This window comes from Epinephelus fuscoguttatus, linkage group LG21, assembly GCF_011397635.1.
Source record: "Epinephelus fuscoguttatus linkage group LG21, E.fuscoguttatus.final_Chr_v1".
In the NCBI taxonomy this organism is placed as follows: Eukaryota; Metazoa; Chordata; class Actinopteri; order Perciformes; family Serranidae; genus Epinephelus; species Epinephelus fuscoguttatus.
Genome location: NC_064772.1, coordinates 1,798,288 through 1,819,611, shown reverse-complemented (window position 1 = coordinate 1,819,611; position 21,324 = coordinate 1,798,288). Strand labels below are relative to the sequence as shown.

The window sequence follows — 21,324 nt, the reverse complement described above, 5'->3', positions numbered from 1 at the left end:
AGAGACTATAGAATAGGACTGACAACCTCTCCAATGTCTCATGTCAATTAATTACCACTATTTGTCGGCTTTTTATAATGCCTTTTTTTTTGCTGCTGCGCTGCTGCTGCACTGTGTCTCCAGTTGAAAATGGTGATTTGCTAAATACATTCTACAATAATAAATTAGATTAACTTTTGGTCTATAATATTGTTGGCTATATTACGCATTTTAATGAAAAAAAAACTTAAGAATAAAAGAAATAAACACAGAAAAAATTAGTGGAAACTTTTTTTATTGATACTACTCCTCTCTGACAACACACACACACACACACACACACACACACACATTGAACACGCGATTGAATGAATGAATGAACATTGGAAGCGGTTCAGCCGCAGTCCCACCGGCTGGCGCGGTCACTGTTGAGATTACATTCGTTTTTTATTATTAACAATATGTTTTTTTTATCGACCGTATGAATGGTTTCATTTTCAAATACATATTTGGAAACAAAAATGTATGCTTTGGTGTACTTTTACAGTGTTTTGCAATATGTATAGCCTACCTGTATGTATCAAAATGTATAATTTTCAGCTGCTGCTGCGGCTAAACAGAGTTATTTGCATTATAAAAAAACGTTGTGGCGGTTCTAGGACAAGTGCACTTACATTGATCACTTCCATAAAATAAAAGAGAAATTGGAGAAGATTTGAAAAAATATTAAAATTAAATCAGGGAACTGATCACAGATGTATTGTCTCTGTGTGTTTTTACATCTATTGTTGCTTTTAATTTGCAGCTATACTTTTATTGAAGCTGACATGTCATGACAGTCAAGCACGAGTCTGTTGATTTCTGCCACATTGATGAGCGATTGCAACTGAGCGATGAAGCGATATCAAAGGGGTGAACCGAGCAACAGCGAAAAAAATAAAAAGTCCGGTGTGAACACTGCTTAAGCTGTGTTTCCTGTTCCACCACTAACAACTAAAAAGAATCACTCATTGCCAGCTATCTTCCAGCTCTAGCTTTTAGCAGCAACGTGGTCTATGCTCTTGCAAATTTAGACAGACAAAACTAAATTTCTTACAAACGATATATTTTGATACATTTTGAATTTCATATATATATATATATATATGTACAGTACAGGCCAAAAGTTTGGACACACCTTCTCATTCAATGCGTTTTCTTTATTTTCATGACTATTTACATTGTAGATTCTCACTGAAGGCATCAAAACTATGAATGAACACGTGGAGTTATGTACTTAACAAAAAAAGGTGAAATAACTGAAAACATGTTTTATATTCTAGTTTCTTCAAAATAGCCATCCTTTGCTCTGATTACTGCTTTGCACACTCTTGGCATTCTCTCGATGAGCTTCAAGAGGTAGTCACCTGAAATGGTTTCCACTTCACAGGTGTGCCTCATCAGGGTTAATTAGTGGAATTTCTTGCTTTATCAATGGGGTTGGGACCATCAGTTGTGTTGTGCAGAAGTCAGGTTAATACACAGCCGACAGCCCTATTGGACAACTGTTAAAATTCATATTATGGCAAGAACCAATCAGCTAACTAAAGAAAAACGAGTGGCCATCATTACTTTAAGAAATGAAGGTCAGTCAGTCTGGAAAATTGCAAAAACTTTCAATGTGTCCCCAAGTGGAGTCGCAAAAACCATCAAGCGCTACAACGAAACTGGCACACATGAGGACCGACCCAGGAAAGGAAGACCAAGAGTCACCTCTGCTTCTGAGGATAAGTTCATCCGAGTCACCAGCCTCAGAAATCGCAAGTTAACAGCAGGTCAGATCAGAGACCAGATGAATGCCACACAGAGTTCTAGCAGCAGACCCATCTCTAGAACAACTGTTAAGAGGAGACTACGCGAATCAGGCCTTCATGGTCAAATAGCTGCTAGGAAACCACTGCTAAGGAGAGGCAACAAGCAGAAGAGATTTGTTTGGGCCAAGAAACACAAGGAATGGACATTAGACCAGTGGAAATCTGTGCTTTGGTCTGATGAGTCCAAATTTGAGATCTTTGGTTCCAACCGCCGTGTCTTTGTGAGACGCAGAAAAGGTGAACGGATGGATTCCACATGCCTGGTTCCCACTGTGAAGCATGGAGGAGGAGGTGTGATGGTGTGGGGGTGTTTTGCTGGTGACACTGTTGGGGATTTATTCAAAATTGAAGGCACACTGAACCAGCATGGCTACCACAGCATCCTGCAGCGACATGCCATCCCATCCGGTTTGCCTTTAGTTGGACGATCGTTTATTTTTCAACAGGACAATGACCCCAAACACACCTCCAGGCTGTGTAAGGGCTATTTGACCAAGAAGGAGAGTGATGGAGTGCTGCGGCAGATGACCTGGCCTCCACAGTCACCGGACCTGAACCCAATCGAGATGGTTTGGGGTGAGCTGGACCGCAGAGTGAAGGCAAAGGGGCCAACAAGTGCTAAACACCTCTGGGAACTCCTTCAAGACTGTTGGAAAACCATTTCAGGTGACTACCTCTTGAAGCTCATGGAGAGAATGCCAAGAGTGTGCAAAGCAGTAATCAGAGCAAAGGGTGGCTATTTTGAAGAAACTAGAATATAAAACATGTTTTCAGTTATTTCACCTTTTTTGTTAAGTACATAACTCCACATGTGTTCATTCATAGTTTTGATGCCTTCAGTGAGAATCTACAATGTAAATAGTCATGAAAATAAAGAAAATGCATTGAATGAGAAGGTGTGTCCAAACTTTTGGCCTGTACTGTATATATATATATATATATATATATATATATATATATATATATATATGTATATGTATGTATGTATATATATGTATATATATATATATATATGTATATATATATACACATACATATACACATACATATATATATATATATATATATATATATATATATATGCAATATGCAATATTGTAATATGCAATATGAATATGTATCAGTGGTGGCTCCTGGCCTTTCAATCAGGGGAAGCTCACTTTAAGTTTACATCATAAAATTTGTCAGATTGTAGCCAGGCAGTAACTTAATTAAGTAACATTTATTTGAAGCCATTTTTCAACCACACTTATGCCATAGAATGACAGCAAAACACACCCCAAAGATTTTCAGATGGGTTTAACAGTGAAAATGAGCTATATGGCTTATGGAATTAATGGAACTCCAGATGGCATTCTGAAAGGAGATTCCAATCGCAAATATCTGCATGGGACTGGGCTCAAAATGTGACGACGCCGGTGTGTATTTCCAAAGGGCTGTCAGTCACAAAGGGGTTCAGCCTTTTAGACAATTCCTCGAATCATGATGCATACACCAAGTGTCCTCTCCGGCCTTCTGCTCCATTATGTCCCAGGGAAGCTGAGCCCCCCTGGAAGTGACGATTTTGTCACATTTATCCAATGACCGTCTTGCTTTGCTGCATGAAAAAAACCTGCTCAGCGCTGTCTCATAGGAATGCTTGGAGTCTCCGCGTCCACCGTGTATGACACGGAGGTCGCGTTTGAAAACTGGTGATAAACAGCTGACATTTGAACATCATAGTCATGATATGACACACATCCTAATGCATGTTTAATGCAATGTAAATTCTTGTTTTGATGTAAATTTAATAGTGCATATTTGACAATTTCTTCTATAAAATTTTAGGGGAAGTTCAGCCTCCCTTGTTGTCTCAGAGCAATAGTCCCTGGTTTATGGTATACTTGTACTGGATGTTTAGAGGCAGTATCTCTCACAGTGTTGTTCAAACATGCTCACTTCATCGACTGCAATGTTAAACTGCACTGTTAAAATTGAAGGAGTTGATGAAACCTGTTGTTTGTCCAGAGACCCTACATGACTTTGGGTTCTCTGAGGGACCAAGTCATTTACCCTGACACCCATGAAGAGCAGAGGAGGAAAGGCATCTCTGATCAGGTGGGACACAACACACTCCACAATCACTTTCCATTGTGTGTGTGTTTCGAATTTACATGCATCATCTCGTCTGTGTGTCCCAGGTATTGAAGGAGTACCTGGACAACGTTCAACTGGGTCATATCCTGGACAGGGAGGGCAACTGGGACTCAGTTCAGGACTGGATGGATGTCCTCAGTGGAGGAGAGAAGCAGAGGATGGCTGTAAGGACTCACTAACTTAACAGGCTGTACAGGACACATGACACAGTGTTTGAGTGGCATACTTAAAAACACAAGGCAAACTATCCATCCATCCTTTTTCTAAATTGATTGTCCTGCTCAGGGCCCATCCCAGTTCATACTTGTACTGACAACTAACGTGAAGTTACTTATTCACTGAACTCTCATGTCTTAAGTCTATGTGAGGAAACCTACACAGTCATGCAGAGAGCACGCAAACTCCACAGAGTAAGTTTAAAATTGAATGCAGCTGGCCTATTTAAAGGCAGGAGCTTATTGCTATGAGAGGACGTGTGACCCACTGAGTCACTGTAAAATATGTTTGTATATTTGAAACAAACCTTAAAGCTATAGTGCGTAACTTCTGTCGCCTCCCAGCGGATAAAGCGTTACTACAACAAATAAGCCGGCACTTCCATGTACACAGAGTAACACTCTGTACACAGAGTAACACTCGCCACACAACGTGTACACAAAGTAACACTCGCTGCACGCCGTGTACACAACGCTACACAACGTGGCGAACACCAGGCTGCTAACATTACATTACATTCATAGCACCATTTCCAAGAAAACAATAAAGTACTAGGTCCAGTACATGTAACAGCAACACATACTACTCATAATATAATTATAAACCAAGTCACTTACTTATCCAACAGCAGCAAGGCAACATCTGTGTCTCCCATCAGCCCAATTTCTTCCTTCAGGGCTCTCCACCTAGGAAAAGCGACCCCAATACAAATCCTTGTTTGCCTTCTCCGTCGGTCACTTTCCTTCTTTGCTAATAGACCTTCAGCCGAACATCCAGGCTTTTTCTTTGTGGTAAGATCCACTTCTGAACCGTGTCTCGGCCGCTTCTTTGTTTCTTTCTCTTTCTACCTGCGCTCTACCTCTTGCTATAAGACTCTCCACTCTTCCTCCCCCTCCCTTCTTGTTGTGAGGAAGCATTTCCTGTGCGCCATCGCGGGAATGTCGCCGGTCTACACGCATACTAAAAATGATATATATATTGAAAAATACCGCGAGATGTCAGGGTAGCTGAACAGCTTAATCAGCATTGTGTCATCTCCTCTAGTAGTGGCTTGGGTGAAACGTGCATTTACGGACACGTAGAAGTTACGCACTATAGCTTTAAACCTAAGACAAAAGGCCTTCTAGAGCTGTAAGTTTAAAGACACGTTTTTAATATTTTTTAGTCTTTCCTAATAGAGAGGAAAGGCAGGCCGAGTCACTACGAAACCATTGATCCATTGTCTTGTTGAACCAAGGGCTGTTTTCATGGCTCTGTGCTGGCAACAGCTATGGCCAATGGCATTACATTTACAAGTTGTATGTCCATTTGTCCGCCCATACATCCAATTCTCATGAACACATTATCTCAAGAATGCCTTGAGACTCAATGGTGAACTGATTAGATTTTGATGGTCAGAGGTCCCTGTGACCTTGCATCCATCTAATTCTCATGAATGCAATATCTCAAAAAGTCCTTGAGGGAGTTTTGTCAACTTAGGCACAAATGTTCACCTGGACTAAAATGAATAAATAGTTTATTCATATAAACTGAATTTGATGGTCAAAGGTCAAAGGCCAAGGTTACTGTAACCTCGTAAAACATGTTTTTGGCTATAACGCAAGAATTCATATGCTAATTATGACGACATTTCACACAAATTTCTGTCACACTTTCAATTGCTGTTAAACACTTTTCTGGACTTTTTTCAACATCATATCTCAGGATCAGAGGAGGAGACGTGTCAGATACTGAAATGGTGACACTAATCTTGAGTGTCCACCTTGAAACTGTCCTGATTGTATAGATCGTCTGTGCAGGGCAGAAGATGTGTGTGAAGCATCCATGTTTTCACAGATATGGATGTAAACTGTAACTGCAACTTGACGGGTTCATGGAGGCATACAACCATGAAGTGGTAATTCTAGTTCTAATCATCATGTTAAAGTAACAGTATGTGGTAGGTAAATCCTATCAAAACAAAAGACCTGTTTCAGTCAAAGGAGGAAGAACATGGTAAATAACACTGTGAACCATCATTTAATCTGATGGTCAAAAGTCACAATACCTATGGCCTATCATCCAGTTTAAGAAGAATAAATCATATGAGCTCTTTAATCTGTCAGCACAGAGAAAATCTGGAGTTTACGGTTAAGCTGTATTCATGGCATTTTGCACTATATATTTGGCAATGATGCTGGTGTTTCTGTTTCTGTATGTAGATGGCCAGACTGTTCTACCACAAGCCCCAGTTTGCCATTCTGGATGAGTGCACCAGTGCAGTGAGTGTAGATGTTGAGGATTACATCTACAGCCATTGCAGGACGGTACGACCCAAAAACACATCATACACACAAATGCAGTACATTTCTGAGAAACAAGGTTCACATCTGATCTCAGCTGGGAAAAAAACACACCATCTTTAAAATCGCCATGGTAGTCTATGGCTAAAGCAGCTCAGTACATCATCTGGCAATTAACATGTCAGTCATGTCTTACAGGACTGCCACGGGTCTGGAAACTACTTGAAAGTGCTTGGATTTAGCCTCTCTGAGTCTGAGCGTCATCTCAAAATTCACCTATGATACCATTTTCTTATACATCTGGAGCACTGGGCGTGGCGTGATACACACTCTTTCTATCTTTCACTCTCCACATCGGCTACAAGCATAGACTGATTTCCTGAATGCTGCGGTGTGGCTGTTGTGCTGCCTTGTAGTCGATGCAAGCTCAAATATACAGCTGGTTTTGCTGGGCCTAAAAACCGATTGTACTGATATACAAATTAGCACATACTTACTGAAACATTGCCTGATTTGCACAATTTAATGATGAAAATATACACAAAAGTCTGCTTTAGTCCATGTAATTTAATGTCGTCATCCACCCATGTCTGCGAGCAGCCCATTTTTGTGATTGTGCAGACTGTATGTATAGTAAGCGCACCTACCATGCATGCTCCTGTCCCTTGTTTCACACAGCCGCTGCACAGCGGTAAAGGTACCTCCAAGTTGGATGATTGACAGACATTTGCTTTGGACCCAGCAGTGTCAGTTAGTTTCAGTTTCACCCGACGTTGGCAGTAGGAGGACGGCACACTCACCTCCCAGCCCTCCTGTTTGCTGGGGGCTGAAGTGAACCCTCAATTGTCCTATGACTAGAACTGCATCCGCTTGACTGCAGCTGTCCACAGATGTTCGGTAGGGAAAGTGTGTCTGAGCCTTTAGTCTCACATCTGTAGTCAGTTGATTTAAATTTTGTTCAAAGGGTTTTACTGGCAAGAAAGTTTCAAGAAAAATGTTGCCAAAACATCAAAATACAATTTGTCCAAATAGTACACATTAATATTAACGTGAACAGTAAATACATTATGGGCCAATTTCACAGACAAGACGTAAGCCTAGTGCCAGACTACAAAGCTCATTTAAGCTCTCTTATCCTAAAGGGACTTGCGCAGACATATCTTAAAATAGTTGTAGATTTAGCCTGTTCTGGGTTAGTAAGTAAGCCAGTTGCAAGAGGGAGGATCAGAGCTTCTCTGGGACTAAATTGAAGCTTAAATTAATCATCAAAGGAGGCAGGTTTAACCTCTGCTTAACAATGTTTGTGAGACAGCACAGACTGTATGGATTACCAACATGCAATACAGAGGCCAGCCAGAGGAGTACTTGGTTTACCAAGGTTTATGGATTGAATTACTTTGAAGATGATGCTTTCACATTGTAGCACTTCAGATAGATGAGATGCACTTAAATGGAATGTCTTTATTATGGCTTATTTTTGCTTTAACGGTTTATGTTGTATAAAATTAAAATAGTGTGCAAAATTAAATGTAACTAAACCAAGTCTGGTTTAAAATGTAGCTTTTGGTGATTAAAATACTCACATTCATGAATATCCAAATGACAAAACATTTCTTTTTTACAAATCATATTGTTAATTGTGGCTGGTATTCACTATCGTCTCATTACTGTATTATTTTGCGTCATAGCTCTCCTCGCCAACTTCATTTCCAATTCATCCTGTAGAATTCTCATTTTCATTTCATGTTCTTTCTTCAGATATTCTGTTTTATGGTTATGAAATCCTCTGGCTAACTTTTCATCCATGGTCATCTTTTCTGTTCTCTGCTGAAAGGTGGTGGCACTCATGGATGGTGTAGTAGATGTGGAGGGGGGGGTACACACTCACTGAGCACGGACTCCTCCAACCTGTTTAGATTTCTTTCCTTTGAAAAAAAGAACACTGATAAAAGCACAAATGAATTGCTATGGTCCATAAAACAAAATCAGAATAAAAATTGTCACACAGTGGAATATGGTGTATTTACCAAAGGAAGTAACCAATTTAATAGTCTGAGTGGGCGGAAGTTCGCTGCATAGATCAGCCTCTCATTGGATGGAACGAGCCCTACCACCTCCGGTTGTCATAGTTGACAAACGTCCTTTACTAAATTTTGCGGTGTTTGATCTTGCGGGGATGTAGCCATTTTCCTGCCATGGTTCGCGTCCTGTAGGCGATATTTTTGTGGGCATGTTACAAAACCTGTTTCCCCCCGGCAATATTTTTGCAAGTGCACCGCTGCTGTGGCACCGCCAAGAACAATTGTGATTGGTTGAATAAAAAAAAAAAAAAAAGCCGGGGCATTTTTTTTCTCCAATCTTAAAGTGAGAGTCAGCACAGCCAGACCTTTCTTTTCTTGAGAAAGGTCTCGTGAGCGAGACTACCAGTTTAATGTCTTAACTGTAATTTGTGCCCAGGTCTTCATCTAAACTGTCCAAATCATTGTTTGGTATATCATACAGAGGTTGCTCTATTGTTCAGGACAGCAAGTCACTCAATTCATCAGTCTTTTTTTTTTTTTTTTTTTTTTTTTTCTCAGAGGCCCACCACCAGTTGTAAATAGCTCTCTTCTATAAAGCCAGTGTAAGGTTTTTCCACAGTCTATAAAGGCAGATATCACTCAATAGATGCAATATAAAAAATATGAGTGTAAGAAATATGAAATAGCTCAGTAGAACGCCCCATAGCAACAGACTCGCCCATGGTTTCGTCCTACCACCGCCATATTGGACTGTCAGCAGACCGCAGCAGACCCGCTTGCATACAAAAACACACAGACAAACCGAAGTGTATCGCTATTAATTATGCTTACAATGCTACTCACCTCTTGATAGCTTGGTCACAGCTGCTTTTTCACGTTTTTGTAAAGCAAAATATAGACTTTAAAAAAACAAAACGAAGAAAAACGGATGGCATCTCTACATATTACATCCACTTATGAGAAGATTAACTTAATTACTCCTTCAAAGTCACCCCATAAGCCAATCTACCAAAAAAAAATCAATATTTTAACTAGAAACACATTAATGGCGACGTCACATAGTCAGGAATAAAGATTTATTTACAGTTTGTACAATAAGGGGACAGTAATAATAATAATAATAATAATATATAGGCTATTTTAATATGATATATTTTAATGCTAAAGCAGTAATCATATTGTGGATGACACAATCGGTTAACACATGCGCCGAAAGGAAACTGGCTTCGCTCCTCGGCGCTTCGAGGCTATTCACAGCGCTTCCGCGGGCGGTGTGGCCCTGGCGTAAGGCCTACTCCTGGCTTAATCTAAGTTCTGTGTGTGTGTGTGTGTGTGTGTGTGCGTGCGCGCAGCCTCTGTAAAATTTAAATACTTGTTTTTATTTTAGTCTAGCAGATTACTCACTACACTGAAAACATATCAACATCACCACATAGGTAATGAGTCCCCAGGACCCACAGTTGGATATTTGAGTTAGTTCCAGAGAAATTCAGCAGGTCCCCTGTTAAATCTGTGGTTTTTGATATGTAGAGTTAAACTTTTGTTTGATGTTTCATGGTTATAATCATGTATGTTGAAAACGTATCTGAAAATTAAATATGAAATCCTAAAACTGAAAACTCTACAATATCCGAGTACAATTTAAAAAACTACAGATTTTATATGTATCTCGATACACAGTCTATGTACAAAACATTATATTAATGTCATTATACTAATTGTACTAATGTCTAACTGGAGTTGAGTATAGAGAGCACCAAAGTCATCTACTTGGTATCAAGTAGGGCCAAATCCAATGTGATATGATAGTGATATTTTTTAAATAAGCTGCTGTTATTAAGTTTAATAGTACAACATTTTGTGAAATATGCTTGTTCTCTATCTTTCTGGGATGAGTTTTTATGTTTTTTTTTTCACTTATTGAGACTGTAAACAAAATGTGATCTCATCATCTTGCGCAAGATCTATGATAGTTATGGTAGGAAAATGGTGGCAGCTGGTGAAAATCTTTTCCTTAAAGGGATAGTGCACCCAAAAATGAAAATTCAGCCATTATCTACTCACCCATATGCTGATGGAGGCTCAGGTGAAGATTTAGAGTCCTCACATCACTTGCGGAGATCCAAGGGGAGAGGAGGTAGCAACACAACTCCACCTAATGGATGCTTACAGCACCCCAGATTCAAACGTCCAAAAACACATAATTGAAACCACAAAATATCTCCATACTGCTCGTCCGTAGTGATCCAAGTGTCCTGAAGCCCCAACATAAAGTTGTTTGGAAAAACGTCATTTGTTTTTAGCCTCATTGTAGCCTGTAGCTTTGGCATAACCACTGTAGTTATAAAGTCGAGCATGGACATTGATATTGTGAGATTTATAAGTTAGCATGGCGAAGTTACTCAGTGGATGTAGGTGAAAACATGCTCGACTCAGTCCATAGCACGTAAAGCTCCTCCCCCGCTGCTTCACAGAGTGCTGTACACCTGTTTGAAGTGTATTAATATTGAACGTATCACTTGTCCAAACTGCACCAACTTGACTGCACGTCCTTTTGCCCCCAGCATTACACCCATCAAGCGTGAAAAAGATTGGATGAATGGTTCTCTAGACATATGAAGAGCACAAAGACAGACACAGACAAGACAGACATTCCTTGCTTTTTAGTAGAATAGTCCATGTTATTGTTGTGCACAGAACGACCTGGTGGTACATAAACAGTGTCATGTTAAGAGGCCAGTTGAGGCTCCACTGTTTTTAAGTCTATGTTAATGATCATTCAGATGCGTCAGGATTAATGCAGTAATAATTAACTGATGCTGTAGTGAGTCACATCCTGTAGATGTGGGTATTTTTAGAAAGCTTTCTACTTTGGTTAATTGTTATAAAGCCTTGTGTGTTGTTTGATTCACAGGTGGGCATCACCTTGTTCACAGTGTCCCACAGAAAGTCTCTGTGGAAGCACCACGAGGTAAGGATGAATGTCTTCCATGTTCTTATGATTTCAAATGACATCCTCAGGTTCTCACAGCCACCTTTACTGTTCTTTCACTTCATTCTCTTGTTTTTGTTGCCAAAGTTTCCTTCTGGGAGAGGTTTTAGCTTGTGGTTTTAAGTGTAGGTACCTGTCTGATTCACTCTTACTACTTTGTCTCATACGGCAAATGATCATCAGATACTAATACAAAGTTACAACAGGGCTGCCTCCTAAATGTCTGTTTTTCAAATTATCAGTAGCATAAATGGCAGTCTGTTTCACAAAATTATAGAAACTGTTGGGTTTATATAATTTTGATGTGAGACACTGAGTATGTTTACATGCACAGTAAGTGGAGCTACAGTTACAGCTTGACAAGGCCATTTGATTGAACGACTGTCCTTGTCCCAGTATACAAGCATAGGACGGGAATCAATTTATTGAACAAAGTATGTCCGACTGTACTTTGATAAGTGGCGATATGCCCCCTTTCAGCTTGTTAGTATTGGACCTTTTTCCGGTTGACCTATTACGTCACAGACCAAACAACTGACAAACAAGTTAGCCATGGTTAGCTAATGGCAAACTGGTACCATGGTGGACAACTTTACAGTTATGTACATTGCGTCCATCCAAAAAAGCACAGCTCTGGATGTAGCTTACTCCACGTTGTTACCGGCTTCTTTTTCGTCTGTTACGCATTTAATGCTATTCGACTGTGGAGCATGCGCAGAGGGCCTCAGTCAGTTTGGGTCCGATTGACTGTATACATGCAGGAGTAATTTGACTCCCAGTCACATAACCTGGGTGTGTTAGGCCAACTTTAAGAAATCCATGTCATGTAAACGTACATGTAAACGATTGTTGCACAATCAGACAAGCCCTTCATTTAAAGCATGATGAAGCTTTAACTTTAGTGTAAGAGAGAAAGATGATTAGATATTTTGTAGACAGCTGTTTCTTGGTCCACATTTTTGTGTGTTTCAATGTTCTCAGCTCCCTTTCTGAAAGTATGAAAGGTTGGCCCAGTTCCACTGTTTTCATGCTTTTGTATACAGTGGCGGTTCTAGCCTAAATGTCGCCCTGGGCAAAAAAAAAAAACAGCATTAGGCAATAACTACAAGGTTTTATTATTTGGCCTCTGAACTGAGAACCACAGGCAGTGTTTCACCTACATTACATTAGGGGGGGTGCCCAGCAGCGCAGCACAGCACTGAACACACAGTCAGTTGGAGCGGAGCCTGTGTTGTGTTCAAGCGTTGTCACTTGCTGCTCCTGCAGCACTTGCTGCTCCTGCCCCCCCTCCCAGCCAGCAATAGCTGTGGCCAGAGAAATTATGTTTATGGGTTGTCCGTCTGTCTGTCACATTCTTGTGAATGCGGTGTCTCAAAGACACCTTGAGGAGATTTCTTCAAATTTTGCACAAAGCAGGTTTTTGGCCATAACTCAAAGATTCAGATGCGTATTATGACAAATTTCACACAAATGAGAAAAAGTGCCATGCCCAGCAGCTTTTTTCAGAGCCCTCTGTGTGAAGCGTTTTAGGTTGAAAATCTCTGGACTTTTCAGAAAGAGGCAGGTGACATCACTGCCGCATCTTTAGCAAGGCTGCTGTCTACTGTCACAGCAAAGACAGAAAAGCTTGTTTTTGGGAGCAAACTGGCTTTGACACTTGCTGTTGTGGGTGAGTGCTTTTATCACCATTCACTTTGTAATCTTGAAGTTGACTGGGTAGTCAACTCTCCATTAATGCAGCGTTATGTTAACCACATGGCTAATGTTAATGTCAAGAAAATCCACAAACAGCACATCATTAAAAAAAGACATGAGTGGCACCAATGCTTTTTTTATGAAGTGCTCCCCAGTACCCTGCCAGCGCTTTTCTGCTGAAGGAAAACATTAGGTGGACACAGGTTGTAATAGGCTAAATGATCAAGTTATGGTATTTTTCACCTTTACAGTGACATCATAATGTTTTGCAGAATCACTTTTCTGGGCCTTACTCAACATCGTATCTCAGGAACAGAATGGGAGACATTTGGTCAGATACTGAATTGGTGACACTAACCTTGGGTGTCCACCTTGAAACTGTGATATTAAAATAGATCTTCTGTGCTGTTGGGGGGAAGATGTGTGTGAAGCATCCATGTTTTCACAGACATGGATGTAAACTGTAATTGCAACTTGACGGGTTTGCAGAAACATACAATCATAGGGCAGTAATTAGGGACCGAGCCTAGAGGCAGAGGACTGCTCAAGGAGCAGTCCTCGCCGAAGGCGAGGGCCCTCTTGTTTTTGCTGCGTGCGTTTATAAGTGACCGGGCCCAACAGTAGTGGACTACTCACAAAGAAGTCCTCGCCAAAGGCGAGGACCCTCCCTATAGTTTTTGCCGCATTTTTTCTCACTGACCAGTCCTCGCCGAAGGCGAGGACACTATTGTTTTTGCTGTGTTTATTATTAGGGACCTCGGCTGAAGGGCGAGGACCCTCTTGTTCTTGTAGTGTTTATTATTATTAGGGACCGAGCCCTAAGGCAGAGGACTGCTCACAGAGCAGTCCTCGCTGTTTTTGGTGCGTTTATTAGGGACCGAGCCTAGAGGCAGAGGACTGCTCAAGGAGCAGTCCTCGCCGAAGGCGAGGACCCTCCCTATAGTTTTTGCCGCATTTTTTCTCACTGACCCTATTGTCAGGACGCTATTGTTTTTGCTCCGTTTATTATTATTATTATTATTAGGGACCGAGCCTAGAGGCAGAGGACTGCTCAAGGAGCAGTCCTCGCCAAAGGCGAGGACCCTCTTGTTTTTGCTGCGTGCGTTTATAAGTGACCGGGCCCAACAGTAGTGGACTACTCACAAAGAAGTCCTCGCCAAAGGCGAGGACCCTCCCTATAGTTTTTGCCGCATTTTTTCTCACTGACCAGTCCTCGCCAAAGGCGAGGACACTATTGTTTTTGCTGTGTTTATTATTATTATTATTATTATTATTATTCTTTATTCTTTATTCTTTCTTCCGCCGCCTCTTTGAACTGGAATTTGACCCCCTAAACATGCTCAAAAACTCACCAAAATTGGCACGCACATCAGAACCGGTGAAAAATTTTATAAAATGGTGACATTAACCCCTAAAGTGCCAAAATGGGCTCTCTAGCGCCACCTAGGCACATAAAAATGACCGCCACGGCCTGTAGGAACGTCGTAGAAACATGAAACCAAAAGTGGCGTGTTCGTCTCATCAAGACCTAAAAATCACGCGCTGACACCCCTGACCTAAATCCAACAGGAAGTGACGTATTTGCCCTTTCAAAGTAAGATTTTGCCTTAAAACTGCCTTTCCTAAAAAATCATCTTCTCATACAGCGTTTATCCTATCGACTTCAAACTTGCACAGATTACAGATCAACTCCTTCTAATCAAAAGTTGTGCGTAACTTTTCATTACTCGCTGCGTTTGGATTTTGTGGCCTCCATAAGGTGAGATGTCAGAAAACGCCCTGACGATCTTCCAAAGCTGTCCCATAGGAAATGAATAGCAGCAGGGGGGAGAAAGAGACCAATCTTCGGGCTTTTTCTAGCATTTACAGCGTCTCCATACTTTGTGCTACAGACTCCATTCCAACTCTCAAATGTTGCCACAGGTCTCATCTATTCACTCATGTTTTCATCTTTTTCATATCTTTTATCGTTTTTGATCCGTGCCTCTCAAAGTACCATGAGCAAAAGTGGAGAAATTCTCAGTTTACAATGGGTGTGTATTGCACGGAATGCTGTGAGCTAGAGTGGAGAGGGCTCTAAAAATCGTCTAAAACTTTTGTCTTCAACTCGCTGCCATGGCCACAATTTTCACTGTACAGACACAATTTATACCACAAAACGTAGGAAAATTTGTCCTGCTCGCAGATATGTTGACATGGAATCTCTCACACGTACACATTATTGCTGAGTGGCTCCAAAGCGAAGGGAGCGCCGATTTTTTTCTCATTCACTCCCATGTAAACTCAGAGGAGAAATTTCTGGAAACAGCTTAGGTGCAACACATTTTAAACTCGCTCCCCTGACCACATTTTTGACTGTAGAAATATAAAACGCGGCACGTGCGTTCACGAGAAGTGGCTGTCTCTCACAATCACTTTATTTTCTTGATTGGACCAACGGTTTGGGTATGGGAAGGACTTGTTTGAGGAGTTAAAACCCATTATAAACAGCCTTTGGTGAGCTGCTCTCCTGAGCTGTCTGTGTGTGCCACAGGTGCTGACAAGTCATTAATCGCCATGACAACGGCTGCACACACACACACACACACACACACACACACACACACACACACAGCCACACAGCTCTCTCTGTCTGTCTCACAATCTTTAAAGGACAGATTACAGCAGCAGAAACTTCATTTGAAACAGCAAATACACATTATTAACCCCTACAGTGCCAAAATGGGCTCTCTAACGCCACCTAGACGCACTAAAATGGCCACTACAGCCCGTAGGAATGTCGTATCAAGATCAAACCAAAACTGGTGTGTTTGACTTACAAATCACGCATTGACACCCATGACCTGATTCCAACAGGAAGTGAGCTATTTGACCTTTCAAAGTAAGATTTCGCCTCAAACGTGGTCTCAAGAAAACACATCTCCTCCTACACCGTTTATTTTATCAGTTTTAAAGATGCACACATGCCACCTCAACTGCTACTAAACAGATCTTCTGTATAACTTTATCTCTCTCATCATCACATTATTTTCATGATTGGACCAACAGTTTGGACCAACATTTATACAGTAGATTTATTTTGTTTTGTGTTGTTTTTGTCGTCTCTTCCTCAAAATAAAGGAAGAGGAATCTGATGGGAAGAAATTTGCTCATCTAATTTGCATAATGTGACATCACTTGTACATACCTACAGCTACAGAAAGCATTCAAACATCAACACGTTCAGCTCTGTAAGGATTTTCTGATGTTTGTGGCAATATGTTTGATATTTCTAAATAATTCACAGTAACGACATAAGCTGGGGGCGGAAACGGGCGCGAATGCGAGGTCCCGCCAAACGCTGCTTGCAGCTTTAATTCTAGTTTATCTTTTAAATGTTCTTTTATATATAACATTTTTATCCACTTACACTTGAGTAGACACACTCTATAGGGACTATGACTAAACATTTCAATGTGTGGAATAATTGTGTGTGTGACAAATAAAATATTTCCAAATTTCTCTTTCTGTTGTAAGTCACACAGCCCTACAGATTTCTGTCCATCAATAGATTTTTGTTTCACCTAGTTTGTAATTTTTAGAACCCTGTGTCCTGTAGATGTCCTCTTTCTTACTGACTTTGTATTTTTCATGTTTTCTTCTCTGTCATGAAGTATTATCTCCACATGGATGGGAGAGGGAACTACGAGTTCAAGCCCATCACGGAGGAAACTGTGGAGTTTGGCTCATAAGTGACTGCTGATGTCAGCCCCAGATGCACTGCTCTGATGAAACCAGTCCACTAATTCTTTGCACTCGAGACAAGTTAGAGCTAAAAATAGAAAATAATGTTTTAAATCATTTGTTTCCTTGTTATTTAAATCATCACTATAGTCCTGTCTAATCATTTATTTGTTCAGTGTGATTATGAAGAATTTGTAATTTATGTTGCCAACTTCTAGGTTGTGTTTTACACAAGACATGTTTGAGTACAAGTGGAAACATACTATACTGTTGTAATCATCTCTGCACGTGCGCTCATTTCTCACAACAGTGACAGAGGTGAACCTGTAGAGATAAGCTAGATACCACAGTGGTCTCAGAGGAACAAGTATGCATGCATGACAGTCCCTCCGCAGCTGACAGAAGGCTGAAAGAGGCAGGTGATCACTGTAAGGCCTGTTTGGTGATATCTGAACATAACATATTAAATTTGGGCTCTGTCTTTCTTTTGGACTGTTATCTTTAGGGGCCATGCACATGCTGCGTCTTTATCTGAGGTCGGATGCCGGGTGCTGCTCTTGGGCCTACTTTGCGCCTGTGTGGAGGCAGGTTGTCTCTGAGGTTGCTAAGCAACCATGAAAATCAGCCAGCTTACCTGAAATCTTGAGTGCAGAGCTGATCTTCCAGGCATTGCTTTTTTAAGTGTGTAGGCCTAAAATATTGTCAGTGGGACAGATATTAAGCTCTGGGTAGTCCTGCACTAAAATGATCAACTACTATTTCACATATACCACAGACTGATAGAATAGAAGAAGAAAAAGATATCTGCTGGTTGTGATTGGATGTTCCTTGTCACATGACAGGTGGTGCACACTGCTGTGTTCAAGAAGTTTAGCTGTGTCTATATCGGGAAGCTGCCATCATGCCCTGCAAAACTGGCACAAGGGACAGCTTGCACGTCACAATCACAGACTGTATATAAAGGCGGATGATGCGTCCGCACTAACTCAAACTGTACAGAAGTGAAGCCAAAATAGCTCATCATCCCCCCATCTTGCTCTGGTAACATAATTCGGAGCCAGAGTAGCGATCTCCACTGTATCAAGTTTTGCGCCCATACACCCATCCAACCAATCGCAAGCAGCACCACTGAACACGAGCCCACTGATTAGCTCACACATTTGTCAATCGTGGTAAAATCCCTGTTTTATAGCATTAACATAACTAATTTAAACCAGACTTATTCGAAAAATTAACACTAGAACAAACAGCAGTGTGATAAAAACTACTTTAAATAACAGAAACAATCTCTGGGGAAAAAAAAGTACTGTACTTTGAGTTTTTACTTTGGCCCATGTCCCATCCACTAACATGGAGAAGGTGGGGTTTATGAACTGTACTGCAGCCAGCCATCACGGGATGATACAGATGTTTTGGCTTCACTTTTGGGGAGCTGTCACGTCATCCATCTCTATATACAGTCTTTAAATACAGTCTATGGTTGTGGTGGTGCTTGAGCATGCGTATGGTGTGTCTACACTGAAAACAATGGATTTGAAGGTGCAAAAATGTGGCATGTGTACAGCCCCTTAATTATCTGTGTACCTTGAAGCTTTTATCACATGGTTAATACATAACTATATGAGGATAAATGATGTTTCTTCCTCCTCTGTCATTTTTGCTCTGTTCATTGCTGGCTCTTTGGCCAGGCTAAATGATGATAAAACCCTCTAGGACAGTCCATGAAGTAGGAAAACATCCTGAGATAAACTGGCTTTAAATTCAAACTAAATATGAGGAGTATTTTGTTATCTCAAGACAATATAATAATGAAGCTGTGGTCACATGATAAAGGGCCTAAAAAAAGTCAACCACGGCTGCTCTGCTTCTGGAGCTACAGGGAGCCACAGGACAAACAATGCACACTGGGACTGAATGAACTTTTTCAGAGGCATCTCCAGACTCAGCTGGTCTAATATGAAGGTTTTGAAGTGCTTACAGAACAAGATGGCAGCAAACCTCGAGTAAAGTCTGAGAAATCTGGTGGTAGGCCAGCTCTTTTCTGTCTGACTGAGAGGGAAGAGAAGAATGCTAGATATATGAGCTCACCAGAGGAAGGCTGTCTCCCAAGAGACCTGTAAGAAAACAAAATACGACACATGCTGCTCATGAACTGGGGTGCTGCTCTTCAGCATTGCTTCAGTGTTGCCACTAAGGGTTGAACCCTTCTGTAGTACTGTCTGAGGGACAGAGACTGACCTCTGTCACCAGTGGCAGCACTCCGCTCCAGTGATTGTTTTATTTCAAACATTCCTCAAGTTACAAATGTTTTGAATGCCTAAATGTTGTATGCATGATTGCCATCAAGGGCTCTGATGTGTAGTTTGTGGAAGTGCATCAGGTGGAGCTGCCAGGGTGCTGTGGACTTCAGGCTCAGTCACACCAGCACTGCAACAGTGACATTTTGGAACAAAATCATTTCACTTCAAATGAATATCTGTAATGAGGAGAGTTGCAAGAAGGGAACATTTTGCATGAATTTTGTGGGTTGGTACTGTTGACCAAAGTGCTGTGGAAGTGCTGACTTAGTAGAAGCTACCATATTAACCATATTGCTTCATCTGCTTTCATATAACTTTGCTCCACAACAGAGGTACAATATGGTGTGCAGTCAGTCAAAAGGCAGTGGTCCATTCAAAAATCCTCCTTACATGAACACGGGAGCACAGGGAAAAGTTTCTCTTCAATTCCAACAGTGAATCAATTTATTCACCAAATACCAGTTTTTTCTTTTTCCACGCCGTAAGGTTCTTTTAGATACAAGTTGTACCATTGTATTTATTGGGATTTACTTGATTTTACTCAGGCCTCAGGATGAGCTGTGGTTCATGGAACATAAGGCTGTCAGTAAGGAAACAACACAATAAAGTCTGGTTGGCTATGAAGTTTGAAAAAAATCATCTTCAGTCACATACCTGTTATCCATCTATGTGCAATATTTGTACTGGTTGCTGAGCTGTGTTGGACTCTTCTCAAACTGGCTTTTAAGTGATGTAACCTCAAATACTGATCAAATGGCAAATAATTATTAGACATATCTTCCTTTTATAATCTTGTTATAAACATTTTCCATGTATGAAATTCTGCATTAAATATATATTTGTTGGGATGTAGGATTAAAGCTTGCTGAATTTTGCATAATCATGTGGACAGCTAATTTTACATGAGCGCAATGAAGCTGAGAATGGGGTCTAATGTTCAATGATGGCTTCTGTCAGTTGATCAGTGGTACGTGAATATGCCCGTCTACCATTACTCAACACCTGTGTGTTGTGTCACCCTGATATACTGTAACTTTATCCTGAAAATGTAAAGAAGCAGCCTCAGCTCTAACCATGGTTTTTATATGGATAATACTGTTATGATTTCATACTGCATTAAAATAATACGCCATAGGACTAATTAGAGAGATGTCTGTCTGTCTGTCTGTCTGTCTGTCTGTGTTTTTTCTTGATGGTTAGAGGTGAGTGAATGAGTGTGTGTGAGATAACAAATATGTCAATGATCAACAGAAGTGCTCCAGACAAGGCCTCCCTGGTGTGTGCCAAAGGTTTCCTCTCCTGTTACTGCAGGAACCTGCACACAAAGCTACAATATGTTAAATATTGTTTATTATTGTTTAACAATATGTTAAATATGTGTGTGTGTGTATATATATATATATATATATATATATATATAGATATAGATATATATATAGAGAGAGAGAGAGAGAGAGAGAGATTCCTACCAGATGTGATATATCAATCAGCCAGTGCCACTAATTAAAATGAGATCAGCTCTGAGGAGCAGAAGTATGACTACCAGATCACAATGACCAGTCATACAAGTGACTTTCATAACATCCTCAAACACCAATAAATGATAGCAGAACATAAGAACATACACATATACAAAAAGATAACTATACTCAGAATAATTGAAAAGAAAGGACAAAATATGACAAAGCATGTCCAAAAGGGGCCATGCTGATACATGCAGATGTCTATAAAAACAAGACATATTAAGTGTTTCATTCAGGCCTAAAGGCTGTTGAGCTCTGAGAGGGAAGATCCATCTGCTTTTAAACTGCTGAAATTTTGTTTCCAGATGTGTATGTCTGTGGTAAGGGTTAACTACATCAGTGCCACAGAAATTGAGTGCAGTGGCTGGGTGTGTGGCCTCTTGGAAGTGTCTAGCTACAGGAGAATTTGGATTAGCTCTGTTAATAGAGCTTCTGTGGCTGGTTCGTGGCTGGTTTTGCCTAGATATTGCAGAGTGCAAGGACATGAAAGAAGGTAAATGAAAATAGTGGAACGACAAGTAATACATTTCTTGATCTTATATTGTTTTTTGGTGGTTTGATTTGAGATAGAATATGTGTCAGTCATGACTGTCTTTATTTGTTT

The 21,324-nt window shown here is 40.7% G+C and overlaps 1 protein-coding gene across 2 annotated transcripts in view; it reads left to right on the top strand.

Annotated features, from left to right (window-relative positions):
- Nucleotides 1-20,460, top strand: part of abcd3a (ATP-binding cassette, sub-family D (ALD), member 3a) — a 96,866-nt gene extending 76,406 nt beyond the window's left edge. Inside the window, exons 19-23 of one of the 2 annotated variants that reach the window (XM_049565767.1) lie at nt 3,840-3,929; nt 4,013-4,132; nt 6,386-6,490; nt 11,402-11,458; nt 16,828-20,460. In XM_049565767.1, coding sequence (XP_049421724.1) covers nt 3,840-3,929; nt 4,013-4,132; nt 6,386-6,490; nt 11,402-11,458; nt 16,828-16,905 — 450 coding nt within the window. In that variant the 3' untranslated portion in view covers nt 16,906-20,460. The remainder of the gene's footprint in view (nt 1-3,839; nt 3,930-4,012; nt 4,133-6,385; nt 6,491-11,401; nt 11,459-16,827) is intronic. The other variant, XM_049565766.1, reaches the window with a different exon arrangement.
- Nucleotides 20,461-21,324: the final 864 nt, after the last annotated feature.